Consider the following 15210-nt stretch of genomic DNA (forward strand, 5'->3'; position numbering starts at 1 on the left):
CACCGCTCCGTCTCCGTGGTCCTCCGGGCGCTGGGCCTCCCTGTCTACTGGCCCCCTCCCTTGCCTTATTCACACTGGTTGACCTTGGCCTGGGGACGCGGCTCGCTAGTCAGGACCACAGGCCCCCAGATGCCCTTCCCTGTGGCCTGAGGGTGTCCCCGGGTCCCACTGAAGTCCAGGTGCGGGTGGGCAGGAGCATCTCAGAGCGGCATGTAGGAGACAGTCCCTGCCAGTGGGGCCCAGCTGGCCACCCATGTCCTCCCTGTGGGCGTGGCCGCTGCCCACGAGGTGCCTGTGAGCTCTGGGGCCTCAGCTGGGTCCTGGCTGCCGAGTGCGGCCGGGCACCGGGCTCTCCCCTTGGGGCTGGGCTGACTCTCCACTTGTCCGGCAGCCAGGACCGCCACGGTGCCCGTGTGCCTGCCCTGGGGCCACCCCCGGTGCCCGGGGGAGAGCGGACACCCAGACGAACCTGCATAAGGGGCGGGGGCTGCGCCGTGCGGGGTGGGGAGGCCCGAGGCGACAGCGGTGGTCAGAGCAGGCCTGCCTGGGGTGAGGGCAGGGGGGGAGGGGGGGACTGGGGGGAGGACGGAGTGCTGTGTGTCCTGTCCAGGAGGGGGGTCAGGAAACGGGGTGCTTCCGGGGAGGCTGCATGGGAGGGGCACGGACTGCAGGCTCTCGTGTCTCTGGCGGGGGTACCCTGTCTAGGGCCAGGTCCTGTCTTGGTTCTGAACAGCCCCTCTGCCCCCGGGTGGGGAGGGTCTGGGGCTCAGTGAGGGGTGGGTGAGGTCAGGCTGGCGCCTGGGGTCTGTTGCTCTCTTGGCCGTGGGGCATGTCCGCTGGTGGCTCCTCTGGAAAGTCGTTTTTCCTCTTAGAGCCTCTCTCTCTCTCTTTTTGGTGGCGCTGTGTCTTCACTGCGGCCGTCTGGTTGGGGCTCTGGGGCTTGGTTGTGGTGTGTGGGACCGGAGATGCCAGCGAGGGGCCGCATCGGTCCCCCTGCACTGGGAGTGTGCAGTCTCATGCACTTGGCCAGCAGGGCATTCCCTCTTCCAGTCTTTATTTACAAGTCCCGTCTCTCCCCTTCCCACTTAGGGACATTTTTAAATTGTAAAAAACACATCACTGAATTTGCCATCTTAATCTGCCTGCCAATGCAGGAGACACTGGAGACACAAGTTCAACCCCTGGGTGGGGAAGATCCCCTGGAGAAGGGAACAGCAACCTACTCCAGTGTTCTTGCTTGGAGACTCCCAGGGACAGAGGAGCCTGGCGGGCTACAGTCCATGGGGTCGCAAAAAGAGTTGGACACGATTGAACGTGAACACAAAATCACTTTTTAAAAATTGAAATATAGTAGATTTACAATACTGTTAGTTTTGGGTATATAGCAAAATGATTCAATTATATATATATATATATTTCAGATTCTTTTCCATGGCTTCCCAGGTGGCTCAGTTGGTAAAGTGTCTGCCTGCAACGCGGGAGACCTGGGTTTGATATCTGGGTCGGGAAGATTCCCTGGAGAAGGAAATGGCAACCTACTCCAGTACTCTTGCCTGGAAAATTCCATGGGCAGAGGAGCCTGGTAGGCTACAGTCCATGTGGTTGCAAAGAGTCGGACACGACTGTGTGACTCCGCTTTTTTTCCCACAAGATATTGACTGTATTTCCCTGTGTCTTTCCCTAAGTCTTTGTTGCCTATCTGTCTCACGTTTACTATACTGTGTCTTTAATACCATGAAAGTGAGAATGTTGGTCGCTCTGCTGTGTCTGACTCTGTGGCCCCAGGCTCCTCTGTCCTTGGGGTTCTCCAGGCAAGAGGACTGGAGAGGGTTGCTGTTTCCTCCTCCAGGGGGTCTCAATCCCACATTCCCGACTGATTCTTCCCTGCCCCGTTTCCCCTTCTGTAGCCATAAGTTTTTCTTTTTTTTCTATGTCTGTGAGTCTGCTTCTTCTTTTTTTTAAATTAATAGATTAATGACTTTTGGCTGCACTGGGCCTTCGCTGCTCTGTTCAGGCTTCCTCTAGTTGTGGCGGGGGCTGGCCGTTTATGCGGTGCTCTGGCTTCTCACTGCAGTGGCTTTTCTCCTGGAGCGCAGGCTCTAGGCTCATGGGCTTCAGTAGTTGTGGCTTACGGGCTTAGCTGCCCGGCAGCATGTGGAATCCTCCCAGACCAGGGATCGCACCCCTGTCCCTTGCACTGGCAGTCAGACTCCCAACCACTCGGCCACCAGGGAAGTCCTGAGTCTACTTCTGTTTTGTAAATAAATTCATCTGTATCATTTTTTAGTTTCCATCTGTAAGTGATAAATAATATTAATATTTCTCTTTCTCTTTGTGACTTCTCTTAGTGTTATAATGTCTAGGTCCACCCAGGTTGCTAAAAGTGGCATTATTTCATTCTTTTTTATGCTATCCTAACCATTTATTTTCAGATCGAATGCTGCCACCTGAATTAATTGATCCATGTGGATTTTTGCCTGATGTTTGCTGACTCTCAAAAATTGGTTTGCAGGAAGTTCCTTGAAAATTTGAGCTATGAATACCTCATTGGTTTTACACATTATAGATATCTTCTCCACTCTGTCCCCCTCATAGCTTAGTTGATAAAGAATCTGCCTGCAATACAGGAGACTCTAGTTCAATCCCTGGGTTGGGAAGATCCCTTGGAGAAGGAAAGGCTACCCACTCCAGTATTCTGGCCTGGAGAATGCCATGGACTGTTTGGACAGGGTCGCAAAGAGTCGGACACGACTGAGCGACTTTCACTTTCACTTTCCATTCTGTCGTTGGCTAAAAATTTGCTCATGGTTTCCCTTTGTTGAATAGAAAATTTAAATTTTGTTTTAATTGAATTATGTTTTTGCCTCTTGCTTTTTATAGTCAGCATTTGAAGACGTGCTTCTGTCTCGTGTCATATTCTCCGCATTTCCTTCTGTCAGTTTTTGCTTCATTCCATCCAGAGTTCACCCCTGGAACTCTGTGTGTGGAATCAGGCAGGAGTCCAGGTCTCTTGCATGCAGTGAGTCAGTTTCCAATACCGTCTACACACAAGCATGCCCTGTCCTGGGTCTGTGCTGTCAGCTTCTCCACACTCAGCCCCCTTCTCTTCCACCGGGCAGCTCAGGCACCAGTACCATGCCGCTTTCAGCACCCCGTGCTTCGTCAGGGTTCACCCTTAGGAGCAGAACCAGTAGAGGTTCTAAATGAAGAGATGCGCTGTCTGCGGTTGCTGGTGTAGAAAGATCCCGTGGTGACGGCAGCTTCACTGTGGCCATCTTGCTAACGCTTACCAGTCAGCATGGTGGTCCTGTTCTTAGTCTTCAAGGGCACACATCTAAGGCTTCCCTGTGAAGAACAGTGCGTCTCTGCTCTTCTGGTACATAACTTTTTACAACTTTTAGAAAGTTTCTTTCACTCTTATTTTCCTAAGAGCCTTTTTAGAATCATAACTATCAAATGCTTTATCTTCATTAATTAAGACAGTCATATGATTTTCTCCTTTATCATGACGAATTACATTATATTAATACTTCAGCACCCTTTCCAAAGTCAAACCACCCTTGCATTCCTGTGAGAAGTCCTGTTTGATCACGATGCTGTTAACATTTAAATATGCAGTTGGTTTTGGTTAGGTATAATTTTATTTAGAACATTTATATCAATACTCGAGGGGAAATGGGCCTGTGACTGACTTTCTTCTCTTTTTTCTTTATTTCCCTTACTATACTTTGGGATCAAGGTTACGTTGGCCTCAGCATAGCCTCTGCTGTCTATTTTTTTGGAATAACTTATTAAGGTAGGAATTAATTATGCCTTGAAACTTTTTTCTTAGTCACACTGTAGCACTCAGGCTGTTAGTTCCTTGACCAGGGATTGAACCTGTGCCCCCTGCACTGGGAGTGTGGAGTCTTTTTTTTTTTTAAGATTTATTTATTTGGCTGCACTGGATCTTCACTGCTGTGCACGAGCGTCCTCTGGTTGTGGCACGCAGGAGCGCCTCTGTTGCGACATGCAGGCGTCTCATTGCATGGTGGACCTCTCTGTTGTGGAGCATGAGCTCTAGGCATATGGGCTCAGTAGTTTGTGGCAATTGGGCTTAGTTGCCCTGCGGCATGTGGGATCTTCCCAGACCAGGGATCAAACCCATTACCCCTGCATTGGCAGGTGGATCCTTAACCACTAGACCACCAGGGAAGGCCTGGGAATGTGGAGTCTTAACCACTGGGCTGGGGAAGTCCTGAACTTGACTTTTACCGAGTAAAGGTTTTTGATTTTGATGAGGTCCAGGTCATCACTTTATCTCTCGTGGGCTGTGCTTTTGGTGTCACGTTTTTTTTTTTTTTTTTTTTTTTTTACCAGTCCCAGGTCATGAAGATTTCCTTTTATGTTTCCTTCTGCAAATTTATAGTTTTTACATTTAGACATACTAACCACTTTGTGTTAATTTTTGTGTTAGATATTAGGCTAGTTTAAGGATTTTTTTTTTTTTTTTGGCGTATGAATGTCCAGTTAGTGAAAATTCTATCCCTTCTCTGTCGAATCACCTTCACACCTTAGTTAGAGCTTACTGGTCGCGTCAGCAAAGCAGGGGTGGAAAGGACCTTCCCCAGGCTGCTGACAGGTATCTGCCACTTTCGAGAGACTTGTATCCAAAACACAGAAGGAAGTCCCTCCTACAGCTCAACAGTAAGAGCACCACAGCACAGTGGGAAATGGGCAGCGGGTTTGAACAGATGTTTCTCCAAAGAAGATACACGCTGGAGCAGTAAGCAGGTGATGGGATGCCCAGCATCATGAGCCACAATGGAAAAGGCAGCTCCAACTCTGAGGAAATAGATACTCCGTCACCCACAGGGTGGCTGTGATAAAAAATACTGACAGGGAGCAATCACTGGGGAAAATGTGAAGAAATTGGAACCCTTATATATTGCTGGTGAGAATGTAAAACAGTCTGAAAAACAGCAATTCCTCAAATTGTTAAACATGGAGTTACATCATGACCCAGCAATTCCACTCCTAGGTATACACTCAAAAGAAATGAAGACACAGGTCCACATAAAATCTTGTTCAGAAAAAATATTGTATAAAGTGTCCATTGCAATATTATTTATAACCAAAACGTGGGAACAACATAAATGTTCAACTGAAAAATAGATAATAAAATAAATCTGGAGTAAATAATGGAAGGTTACTTGGCAATAAAAAAGACTAAAGTAATGACAGACTCATTTGCTTTGTAAATTAAGTCACAAAAGACCACACTGTATGATTTTATTAGCATGAAATGTCCAGAATAGGCAAAGCTAAGGAATAGATTAGTGGTTGCCTAGAGTTTGGGAAATAATCGGGGATTGATTGCTAAGTCTGGGGCTTCTTTTTGGGGGTGATGAAAATGTTCTAAGATTATGACATGTGAATATACTAAAAAACCTTGAATTGTAAACTTCAAATGTGTGAATTGAATAGTATGTGAATTATAATAAGCCTGATTAAAGAGTCGACCACACTGGTGTGGGTTTATTTCTGGACTCCAGTTTGTTCATATAGATCTACGCGCTTATCCTTTGACAATACCAACTGTTTTGATTACTTCAGATTTACAATGTCTTTTTTAAAAAAGTTATTTATTTGGCTTCCCTAGGTCTTAGTTGCAGCATGTGGGATTTAGTTCTCTGACCAAGGATTGAATCTGGGCCCCTTGCATTGGGAGTAGTGTGTTAGCCACTGGGCCACCAGAGAAGTCCCCTACAATAAGTCTTAAAATTGGTTAGTGAGAATCCTCCAACTTCTCCCCTTCTTTCCCAGAATTGTCTTGGCTACTGTCTATATACATTTACATTTCTATATAAATTTTAGAGTGACTTTGTCTGTGTCTACACAATTTCCTCCATGGATTTTGATTGGAGTTGCATTACATCAGTAGGTCATTTTGGAGGAGAACTGGCATCTTAACTACATTGCATCTTCTACCTCATGAACACAGTTTTCTATTTATTTAGTTCTTGATTTCTTTCATCAGCATTTTGCAATTTTCAGCACACAGATCCTATACATGTTTTGTTAGATTTATATCAAAGTATTTAATTTTGAGGGGAGCTAAAGTGTTATTCCTCTAAAATTTTTGGTTTTCACTTGTTTGCTTCTAGTAGAAGCAGAATTGAAGTTGTCTTGACCTTGTATCCTACAGCCTTGCTAAGCTCACTTATTTGTACTCAGATATTTTAAGTAGAACATTTGGAATTTTCTATATAGACTTTATTATCATCTATGAATAGAGAGGGTGTTTCCCAGGTAGCTCAGTGGTCAAGAACCTCCCTGCCAATGCAGGAGACAAAAAAGATGTGGGTTGGATCCCTAGGTTGGGAAGATCCCCTGCAGAAGGTCATGACAACCCATTCTAATATTCTTGCCTGAAGATTCCCATGGACAGAGAAGCCTGGTGGGCTACAGTCCATGCGGTTGCAAAGAATTGGACACAACTGAAGCGACTTAGCACACACTCACGCATGCATGCATGAATAGAAAGAGTCTTCTTACTTTCTATTATGTATGTCATTTATTTTTCTTATTTTATTGCATTGGCTAGGACTGCTAGCCAATAGTGAATAGTGGATACAGGGGACATCTTTGCCTTGTTTCTGATCTTAAACACCCAGTCCTTCAGAATTAACTATCACATTAGCTGTAGATTTGTTTTTTTTCTCTCTCTCTTTGAGATGTCTTTTACTTTACTATATTTAGTAACGATTTTCCTGTTTCTAGTTTGCTGAGAGTATTTATCATGAGTGGATACGGAATTCTGTCAAATGGTTTCTTTACATGAATTTATATGCTCATGTGATTTCTTCTTTAGACTGTTAATACAGTGGATCATACTGATTTATTTTCCCATGTGGAACCAGCCTTGTTTTTCTGAGGTAATCTTCATGTGGTTGTGGTTTTGTTTTTTTATGTTGCTTGATTCTATTTGCTAATACTGTTGCTTAATTCTATTTGCTAATATTTTGATGAGGATTTTTATGACATGATGACATTGGAGTTTCTTTCCCCTTGTGGGTTGGCTGGATTTTCCCTGGTTCTTCATATGCAGAGTAATGTTGGATTGTATCCTGCATATTTAAACATTATTTCATAAATATCTGGTTTTATTTAAATTCCATTGAGAATGGTGACATTTTTGTTTTAGCACACAATCAACCCAGTTGGGTTCAAGCTGCACATTCCAAATAGCCTTGTGTGGATAGCGGTGTCAACGTCAGTTCTGCTTTCAAAGCCGTTGCAGTGTTGTGTGAATTCTGTCCTCTGTGGGCACTGCTAAGTGACCGGTGCGGGACCTGGGCAACGCTGTGTCCTGCGGCTCGGTTCTGGGACTTGGTGTGACACACACAGCTTGGGGCTGAGCCCGGAAGTCATAAACCACCGCATGGTTGCTCTCTGGAGCCCCTTCTCTGGCTTGTCTCTGTCACTTTCTGGCTGCCTGGGGCTCCGCTTTCCAGTCCTCTGGCAGAAGTCTGGGGCCTTACTCACCTCACCCTCCTGTACACTCCCCCAGACTGAGCCTGCATCTTGAGACAGAAAAGTCCTGGCTCTCCCCCTCCCCTCAAGGCAAGTGGGCCCCACCCTCTGGACCATGTCTCCTCTGACTGGAGAAGAGGGACCTCCCCCTAAAGAGGTGCTTGTGAGGCCTGCTGCAGTGACTGCAGCCTGCGGAGAGGTGGGACTGCCCAGGGGCCCCAAACCAGCAAACAGAGCCACCCCTCCCCACCCCTCTCCTCTCCCTCCCGGAGCCCCCTGGCGCAGGTGGAGGCCAGCCCAGGGACACAGAAGGAAGACCCTGAAACTCACCACCAGGCTGTGCTTCCCGTCCTGGTCCCCCCGCCCCCGCCCGTTTCTGCTCTGTCTTCAGAGGCCTCGGTGCCTCCTGCACAACCTTCTCCCTGCAGGTGCATTGGCGGGGAGGGGCCAGGTCGGCCGAGTTACTCCATCTCACCCGAAATGGGAACCCAGGAGACGTGAAAGAAAAAGACCACACACATACATGACTCCTTGGTCTCGCCTGGGCAGCTCTTCCTGTCTCACCACCTTCGGCTTTTCTTTACCGAAGTGAGTGTGTGTGTGCGTACACGCATTGTATTCTGGACTGCTGGAGCGAGAACTGCAGGCACCCTGACAATCCACCTGGACACGTCATCACGCCTCGCTCCAGAAATGGTCTCCTGGGGAGCATCCACCCTGGAGACCCCCGTGGCGATGACACACACCACCCTTCTTCAGTGCATATTTGCACGATCAGTCCTTCCCCATCCATACGCTCATGATTTATATGTGTCCCTTGTAAACAGGATGTATTTTGATTTAAAAAGAAAAACAAAAGACTGATCATCTTAGTCTTTCCATGGGAATGTTTAGTCCATTTGCATCTAATGTAATTACTGATAAATTAGTTTGTAAACCTGCTGTCTTTAGAAGTTTTCTAATTTCTGCAGCTGCTCTATTCCCCCCACCCCCCTCCCTTTCTTGTCCATGGGGCTGATTAGGGAGAAAAGTTCCATGGTTTCTTCCCACGGGTGTGAGCACTAGGTCTGCTTGTGTTCCTTCCACTCTGCAGCAAGAAGCTGCCAAGCACCGTCTTAACTCACTACAGGTAGCCCTCTGCATTTCACTCTTACTTCACAGGCCATTGTTGGTTTGTATTTTATCTTCATGTTTTCTAAAACAGTATCATTCCTAAGCACCTGTAATTTTTTTTAATGTGCCTCAGTCCACTTTTTTTTTTAAAGAGCCGTTGTTGAATTTGTTACAACATTGCTTCTGTTTTTAAGTTTTGTGTTTTCAGACAAGTGGCTTGTGGGACTTCAGCTCTTTGACCACGGATCAAATGTGCATCCCCTACATTGGAAGGTGAGGTCTCAACCACTGGACTGCCAGGGCAGTCCCAGTTTACATTTTTATGTTTTAAAAAAATATTTATTTGGCTTCAGCAGGTCTTCGTTGCAGCATGCGGGATCTTCGGTCTTCCCTGCAGCACGAAGGGGTGGAACCCAGGCCCCCTGCAGTGGGAGCACAGAGTCTCAGCCACTGGACCTCCAGGGAGGCCCTGCTAAGCATTATCATCACTACTGTAATAGTCTGTGTTAAGATTGCCCCGTGGATTTCCTGCGTCTTGCGCTCAGCTCTCCCTCCTGCCTCCCTGATCTTATATCTGGGATTCGTTTCTTTGCCCCGAGTGCCTCCTTTAGCAAGCCTGCTACAGCAAACTCTGTCTCTGAGTAAAGTCAGATTTTAGGTCGGCAGTTGTATTAGTAACCCACTGCTGCTGTGACAAGTTGCCACGGATGAACGCAGCACATATTCAGTCTTACAGTTCTGCAGTCTCACTGGGCTAAAATCCAGATGCTCTAGAGGAGAGTGGTTTCTGTGCCTTTCCAGCTTCTAGAGGCGCCTGTATTTCTTGGCTCCTGGCCACTCCCTGCACCTTCCAAGCTGGCTGTAGCCTCTTCAGATCTCTGTGACCCTGGAACCCCACCTCCCTCCCACAAGGAGGCTGGTGATGACAACGCCTGCCCTGGCAATCTGGGATGATCCCAGATCGCAAGGCCTATGATTTAATCACGTCATCCTGAGGGAGTCGGCATGCGTCCTAAGTGTTCTGGGCCTGGCCGGGGAGGGGGGTGGGGTGGGGGGGGTGGGCAGTGTGTGGACACACAGATGGGGGACTGGGAGGCAAGAGCTGGGTGCTGGGGCAGTGAGGGGTGCGTGGCGTGCAGAGCACTGACTCAGGCATGCAGAGACTTTCCCAGCAGCCCCTGGGTGAGTGGGGAGGGCAGAGGGAGACGGGAGGTGGGCAGGGAGGCCTGGCCGGCAGCCCCGCCTCGAGGGCAGATGGCGGTGGGAGGTGTGGGCTCAGGGCACCCAGCCCTGGCCTCCTCTACCTCCCCAGCCAGCCAGGGTGGGTCTGCCACGGGGTTGCTGGTGGTGCCCGCTGACCAGTCAGAACCTGCACCTCCATGCTACAGGAAGTGGCCTTGGTACCCGGGCCCCTGGTCCCTGGAGACCTTCCTGGGGAAGGTAAACTATCATCGGGGATCTGGGGCCCCTCCCTGGGCACAGAGGCATCTGTGAGGCCCTGACTGCACTTCCGCCAGTGAGAGCCAGTGTATGAGAGGCTGCGGGTGCTGGTATCCGGCAGTCAACCATCCTGAGAGCTCAGCTCCAGAGCATCTCAGCGTCTCCCTCATGCTTCTCAGGGTCGGCCCAGGAGGGCTTGCTGGCTCCAGGGCGCCCCTGGGGGCCTGGTGCTGGGGAAGGGCACATCATCCGTGCCCATCATCTGCAGAGACTCAGCCACCTGTGTGGGACCAGGCACTGCCCGGGCCTGGGTGCGAGCAGACAGGTGCGGGGGACCCAGGGGGTCCTTTCACCTTCTGATCTGCTCTCCTCCGTCAGAGGCAGCAGGCAGGCAGAGGGTGCGCGTCCCGGGGTGGACGTGGCTGCGATGTTGGGGGCGGTGCTCAGTGAGGGCCGGCGTGGGGGGAGGGTACTCCGGTGGGTGGAAAGCGGCCTGAGCCTCCAAACCTTAGCATGCTCCCCGATGTCTGCCCACTGCTCCTGTTCTCTGGCCTCAGATGAGGACTGGGGAGAGGAAAGTGGAGGAACCCAGGGCCCAGGGTCTCTGGGAGGCGGCACTATGTCCGCAAACGAGGTCCCATGGGGCCCCTTGCAGATGGGCGGCGGCCACCCGGGCCCGCCTCGGGGCCAGCTCCGCGGTAAGACCGCCTGTTGCCGGAGATCAGAGTAGCCCTGGTCGGCGGCCTGGGTGTGGGCTGCCGCAGAATTTCAGGGCGCCCAAGTCTTTCTCGGGTTGCTGAGTGACGCCGGTGGAGAGGCTTCCCGGGCCGCGCATGGAGCCCTGGGGCGTCCGGCTTCCTAGTGCCGCGGTCCTGGGCGCCGCTGCCTCGCAGCGCTGTCTCCCTGGCAACCGGCGCCGCTGAGGGGGTGGGGGCGCGGGGACCCCAGTCCGGGCCCTGCGGGCGCGGGCGGCCGGGAGCGTGGGGCGGGGCCTCGGGCCGGGGGCGGGGCTCGCGCGGGCGGGGGGCGCCGCGGAGCCGAGGAGAGCGCGGCCTCGGCGGGCGCGCAGACAGGCTCCGTGGGGCCAGGCCCCGCGCGCGCAACATCTGGCCGGCGGCGGGTAGGTGCGGGCAGGGCGCGCGGGCAGGGCGCCCTGGTGAGCCCCGAGTGCCCGGCCGCAGGGGCGGCAGGGTGCAGGGGCAGCGCTGCAGGGGTGAGGCCTGGCGGCCGGACTGCCTGGACCAGGCCCTGTCGGGGGGAGCGGGCGGAGCGGACCGAGGAGCCGAGACGCAGCCTGCCGGGAGCGGCCCAACCCCTTCACCGGCCTCCGTCCGATCGGGCTGCGGGAGGGCCGCCTTCTCCTCTCCCCTTGCCACTCCTTGTGGGCACTGAGGGATGCGTGCAAGGCGCCAGGGAAGAGGCGGGCAGCGAGGCGCCCAGAGGCACCGGAGTCTGTGAGGTCCGGGCAGCCGAGCAGGAGGCCCCGGGCTGGGCTCAGGACGGCGGGGGCAGCAGGGCCTGGGGCCGGTCCCCAGGGAGAGGCCCGGCGGCTGTGGGGGGAGGGCGGCCAGGCCCTGGCTCCAGCCTTTCGGGGCAGGGGCTGGGGCTCCATGTGCGAGCGCCGATTGGGACAGAGTCTGTCTGGCCCCTGCGGCCCCGGCCCAGGTCTGATGAGCGCCCGAGGGAGCGGAAACGCTGTGGAGTGGATGGGAGGTGGGGTGCGCGGTGCAGCAGCCGTTTGGCTCGTTGGCCGGGCCAAGGGCTGGGATGAAGGAGATTCCCAGACCGCTGCTGCAGCCACGGGAGGGGGAGCTTCGTGGGTCAAGTGTGTCCACTCGGGGGTCGGTGAAGAAGGGGTGTGTGTGTGATGGAGGGCAGGAGCTCACGGAATTGTGGGCGCAGGGGCTAGACGGATGACCCTTCCAAGGGATCGTCTACTCCAGGCGTCCACACTCAGAGTGGTGGGGTCCTGGGTGTGGCGGCGGAGACCCTGGGAGGTGGGTGCCAGGTGGGGAGCAGCTGGGATGAGACCAGGGCTGGAGGTGCCCACTTGGCAGGGGGCCTTCTTCCCCAGGCCGTGGGGGCTGTGGTGTCACCAGGGCAGGCCGAGCACTGGCTCCACAGTCGCGGGTGACATTAAATTTTATGTCTTTGTCTAGACAGGGCAGTAAACAGAGCTCTGGGGCCAGGGGTGCTGTGGGGGAGAGCAGAGGGGTGGGGAGCCCGGCTAGGAGTGAGCCTCAAGTGACTTTTGGGTGGATGAGGCTGGGGCCCTCCGTCTTTCCTCAGGGTGTCAGCGGGCACAGGGGTGCTGACCCACAGCCTGGTGTGGGGCCGTGACAGCCAGGGCCAGGGGTGTGAGAGGGGCGTAGGGGCTTGTGGCCCAGGCGGGCGGTAGCAGAAGAGGCTTCCTAAGATTGCCCCCAAGGCTCGGGGGCAGGGAGCGACTGGGGCCCACCCCTTCGTGGTGAGCAGGGCGAGCTGGCTTGGGGCTGGGGGAGTGCAGAGGTCAGGAGTCGCTGCCAGCGCAGCAGGGAGCCACGGTGCGCACAGGGCGGAAGAGAACGGGCCACGTGCCCTGTGGACGGTGGGCCAGAGGCAAGACCGAGTCTGCGGACGCAGGGAGGAAAGGTGGGGCTGCGAGGCAGAGGCAGTGGGGCGCGGAGGGGCTTTGGGGATGGAGTCATCCGGGGCCTGGATGACTCTCAGTCCTGGATCGGAGAACCTGCCCAGAGCCCCGGCTCCTCGCGCCTTCGTTTCTCGCCGAGCCGAGGGCGCAGGCCCGCGTCCCGCCCGGTGCGGCGCCGCGAGCGAGGCCGCCCGAGCGGGAACGGCCGCGGGACGGGACCCCGGGCGAGCGGCGCGGGCCGCTGGAGCCGGAGGGACAAACCCTCGGGCCGTCGGGGCCGCGCGCGGCGGGGAGCAGCCGCTTCCGTCCTCGCCCCTCCTTGGCTTCGGCGGGAACGCGGCCCCGGCCTCAGGTGCGGCGGTGGCGCCCCCTGGAGGCCTGGGCCCTGCGCGCGGCCCCTCGTGCGCGCGCGTGCGGCAGAGCCCGGCCCGGGGCGCGGACAGGACCCCCTTGGGGGAAGCGCGCCGGGGGTGGGGGTGGGGAACGGCCGCTCGCTCTGCGTACTGACCCCGTCTGCTCTGATCTCCCCAGATTCCGAGCTCGCCGGCCCGGAGCAGCGGCGCCCTCGGGTCGGCTGGACAGGCCCCGCGCCATGCCCGAGGGCTGAGCGCCGCCGCCGCCGCAGGGCCTCGTCCCGCCTCGCGTGGGACCGCGCGCGCCCAGGTCGGGGCCCAGGCGGCCGACCATGGTGCTGCCTCCCCCGGACCGGCGCCACGTGTGCCTGACTACGCTGGTGATCATGGGCAGCATGGCGGTCATGGACGCGTACCTGGTGGAGCAGAACCAGGGCCCGCGTAAGATCGGCGTGTGCATCATCGTGCTGGTGGGCGACGTGTGCTTCCTGCTGGTGCTGCGCTATGTGGCCGTGTGGGTGGGCGCCGAGGTGCGCACGGCCAAGCGCGGCTACGCCATGATCCTCTGGTTCCTCTACATCTTCGTGCTGGAGATCAAGCTCTACTTCATCTTCCAAAACTACAAGGCGGCGCGGCGCGGCGCGGCCGACCCGGTGGCGCGCAAGGCGCTGACGCTGCTGCTGTCGGTGTGCGTGCCCGGCCTCTTCCTGCTGCTGGTGGCGCTCGACCGCATGGAGTACGTGCGCACCTTCCGGAAGCGCGAGGACCTGCGCGGCCGCCTCTTCTGGGTGGCGCTGGACCTGCTGGACCTGCTGGACATGCAGGCCAGCCTGTGGGAGCCGCCGCGCAGCGGGCTGCCCCTGTGGGCCGAGGGCCTCACCTTCTTCTACTGCTACATGCTGCTGCTGGTGCTGCCGTGCGTGGCGCTCAGCGAGGTCAGCATGCAGGGCGAGCACATCGCGCCGCAGAAGATGATGCTCTATCCGGTGCTCAGCCTCGCCACCGTCAACGTGGTGGCCGTGCTGGCGCGCGCCGCCAACATGGCTCTTTTCCGCGACAGCCGCGTCTCCGCCATCTTCGTGGGCAAGAACGTGGTGGCGCTGGCCACCAAGGCCTGCACCTTCCTGGAGTACCGGCGCCAGGTGCGCGACTTCCCGCCACCCGCGCTGGCGCTGGAGCTGCAGCCGCCCGCCCCGCAGCGCAACTCGGTGCCGCCGCCCCCGCCGTTGCACGGCCCCCCAGGCCGCCCCCGCGGCCCCTCGCCCACGCGCGACGCCCTGGACACGTGACCGAGGCCCCCCGGACTCCGAGACGCGTGGCGGCAGGCGCGCGCCGTTTGCATGGGATGGGGTGGGGTCGGGTGCGGAGAGCGCCCCTACCCGCGGGGCCTGCGGCCGCGCCTTCATCTCAGGGATCCCTCGGACCACCGACCTCGGCCCCGGCTCCTCCCGCTCGCCCCGGCGCTGGGCCAGTGTGTGCGGCCCGGACTGGAGCGGGGAGGGTCCCGCCTCCACCCACGGGGGTCTGGGTGGCAAGGGAGGACAGAGTGGGCCGAGGTCTGGTCCCTTGGGGTCCCACGGTGGGGGCCTCTGGTTCAGCGTTTGGGACCGAGGAGGCCTCTGTCATTTTAAAGACTCGTGTTTACAGTTTTGTATGTAAGGTGGCTGTGCTCTGCCTGTTTGATGCGTCCAGTCTCTGATAGCCGGGGAGGGGCGTGGGCGGGACGGGGTGTGCGGGAGTGATGGCGGGGTGGGGCCTGTGTCCTTCCCAGGCCTCCTCCCAGGGGCCTCTCCCCAGCCCCTGTGCGGCCACCATTGTTCAGGCATTCTGAGACAGACCCTCCAGCCTCCGTGACCCCATCCCTACCCCCACGCCCCTCCCCGAGATGCCCTCCCGAGATGCTGGCCCTGTCCCTGACACCCCCCCCCCCCGCCCGCCCCAGCCCAAAAGTGTCCCTTGCCCAGGTTTCCCTGACACCGTGGGGGCTCTCCCTGGCCAGGACAGACGGATGCCAGATGGAACCTGGCCCCGGCCAGGCTCCCTGCGGCCCGGGTCAGGGGAGTGGAGCCCGGATGCCTGGGAAGCTGGCGGCACCTGGGGCCCAGGGCTCAGTGCCCAGAGGCGCAGAGCGGCTGCCTTGCCGGCTGGTCTGTCTGGACA

At 55.9% G+C, this 15210-nt stretch overlaps 2 protein-coding genes across 5 annotated transcripts; one reads left to right on the top strand and one right to left on the bottom strand.

The window, feature by feature from the left end:
• Nucleotides 1–10639: 10639 nt before the first annotated feature.
• Nucleotides 10640–14709, top strand: TMEM121 (transmembrane protein 121). Of its 4 annotated transcripts, none has more exons than XM_043434303.1 (2): nt 10640–10766; nt 13229–14709. In XM_043434303.1, the coding sequence occupies exon 2, from the start codon at nt 13383–13385 to the stop codon at nt 14337–14339; it is 957 nt and encodes a 318-aa protein (XP_043290238.1). In that variant the 5' UTR covers nt 10640–10766; nt 13229–13382; the 3' UTR covers nt 14340–14709. The 4 variants fall into 4 exon arrangements, with proteins under 4 accessions (XP_043290238.1, XP_043290237.1, XP_043290240.1 ...); XM_043434302.1 differs by lacking the exon at nt 10640–10766 and adding an exon at nt 11061–11188; XM_043434305.1 differs by lacking the exon at nt 10640–10766 and adding an exon at nt 11225–11527.
• On the bottom strand, nt 10790–13384 carry LOC122454889 (basic proline-rich protein-like). Its single transcript, XM_043489576.1, has 5 exons — nt 13202–13384; nt 12674–13146; nt 12385–12560; nt 12119–12262; nt 10790–11763 (listed from the first exon to the last, which is right to left on the bottom strand). The coding sequence occupies exons 1-5, from the start codon at nt 13382–13384 to the stop codon at nt 10790–10792; spliced, it is 1950 nt and encodes a 649-aa protein (XP_043345511.1).
• Nucleotides 14710–15210: the final 501 nt, after the last annotated feature.

The sequence above is a fragment of the Cervus canadensis genome, chromosome 17, assembly GCF_019320065.1.
Source record: "Cervus canadensis isolate Bull #8, Minnesota chromosome 17, ASM1932006v1, whole genome shotgun sequence".
In the NCBI taxonomy this organism is placed as follows: domain Eukaryota; kingdom Metazoa; phylum Chordata; class Mammalia; order Artiodactyla; family Cervidae; genus Cervus; species Cervus canadensis.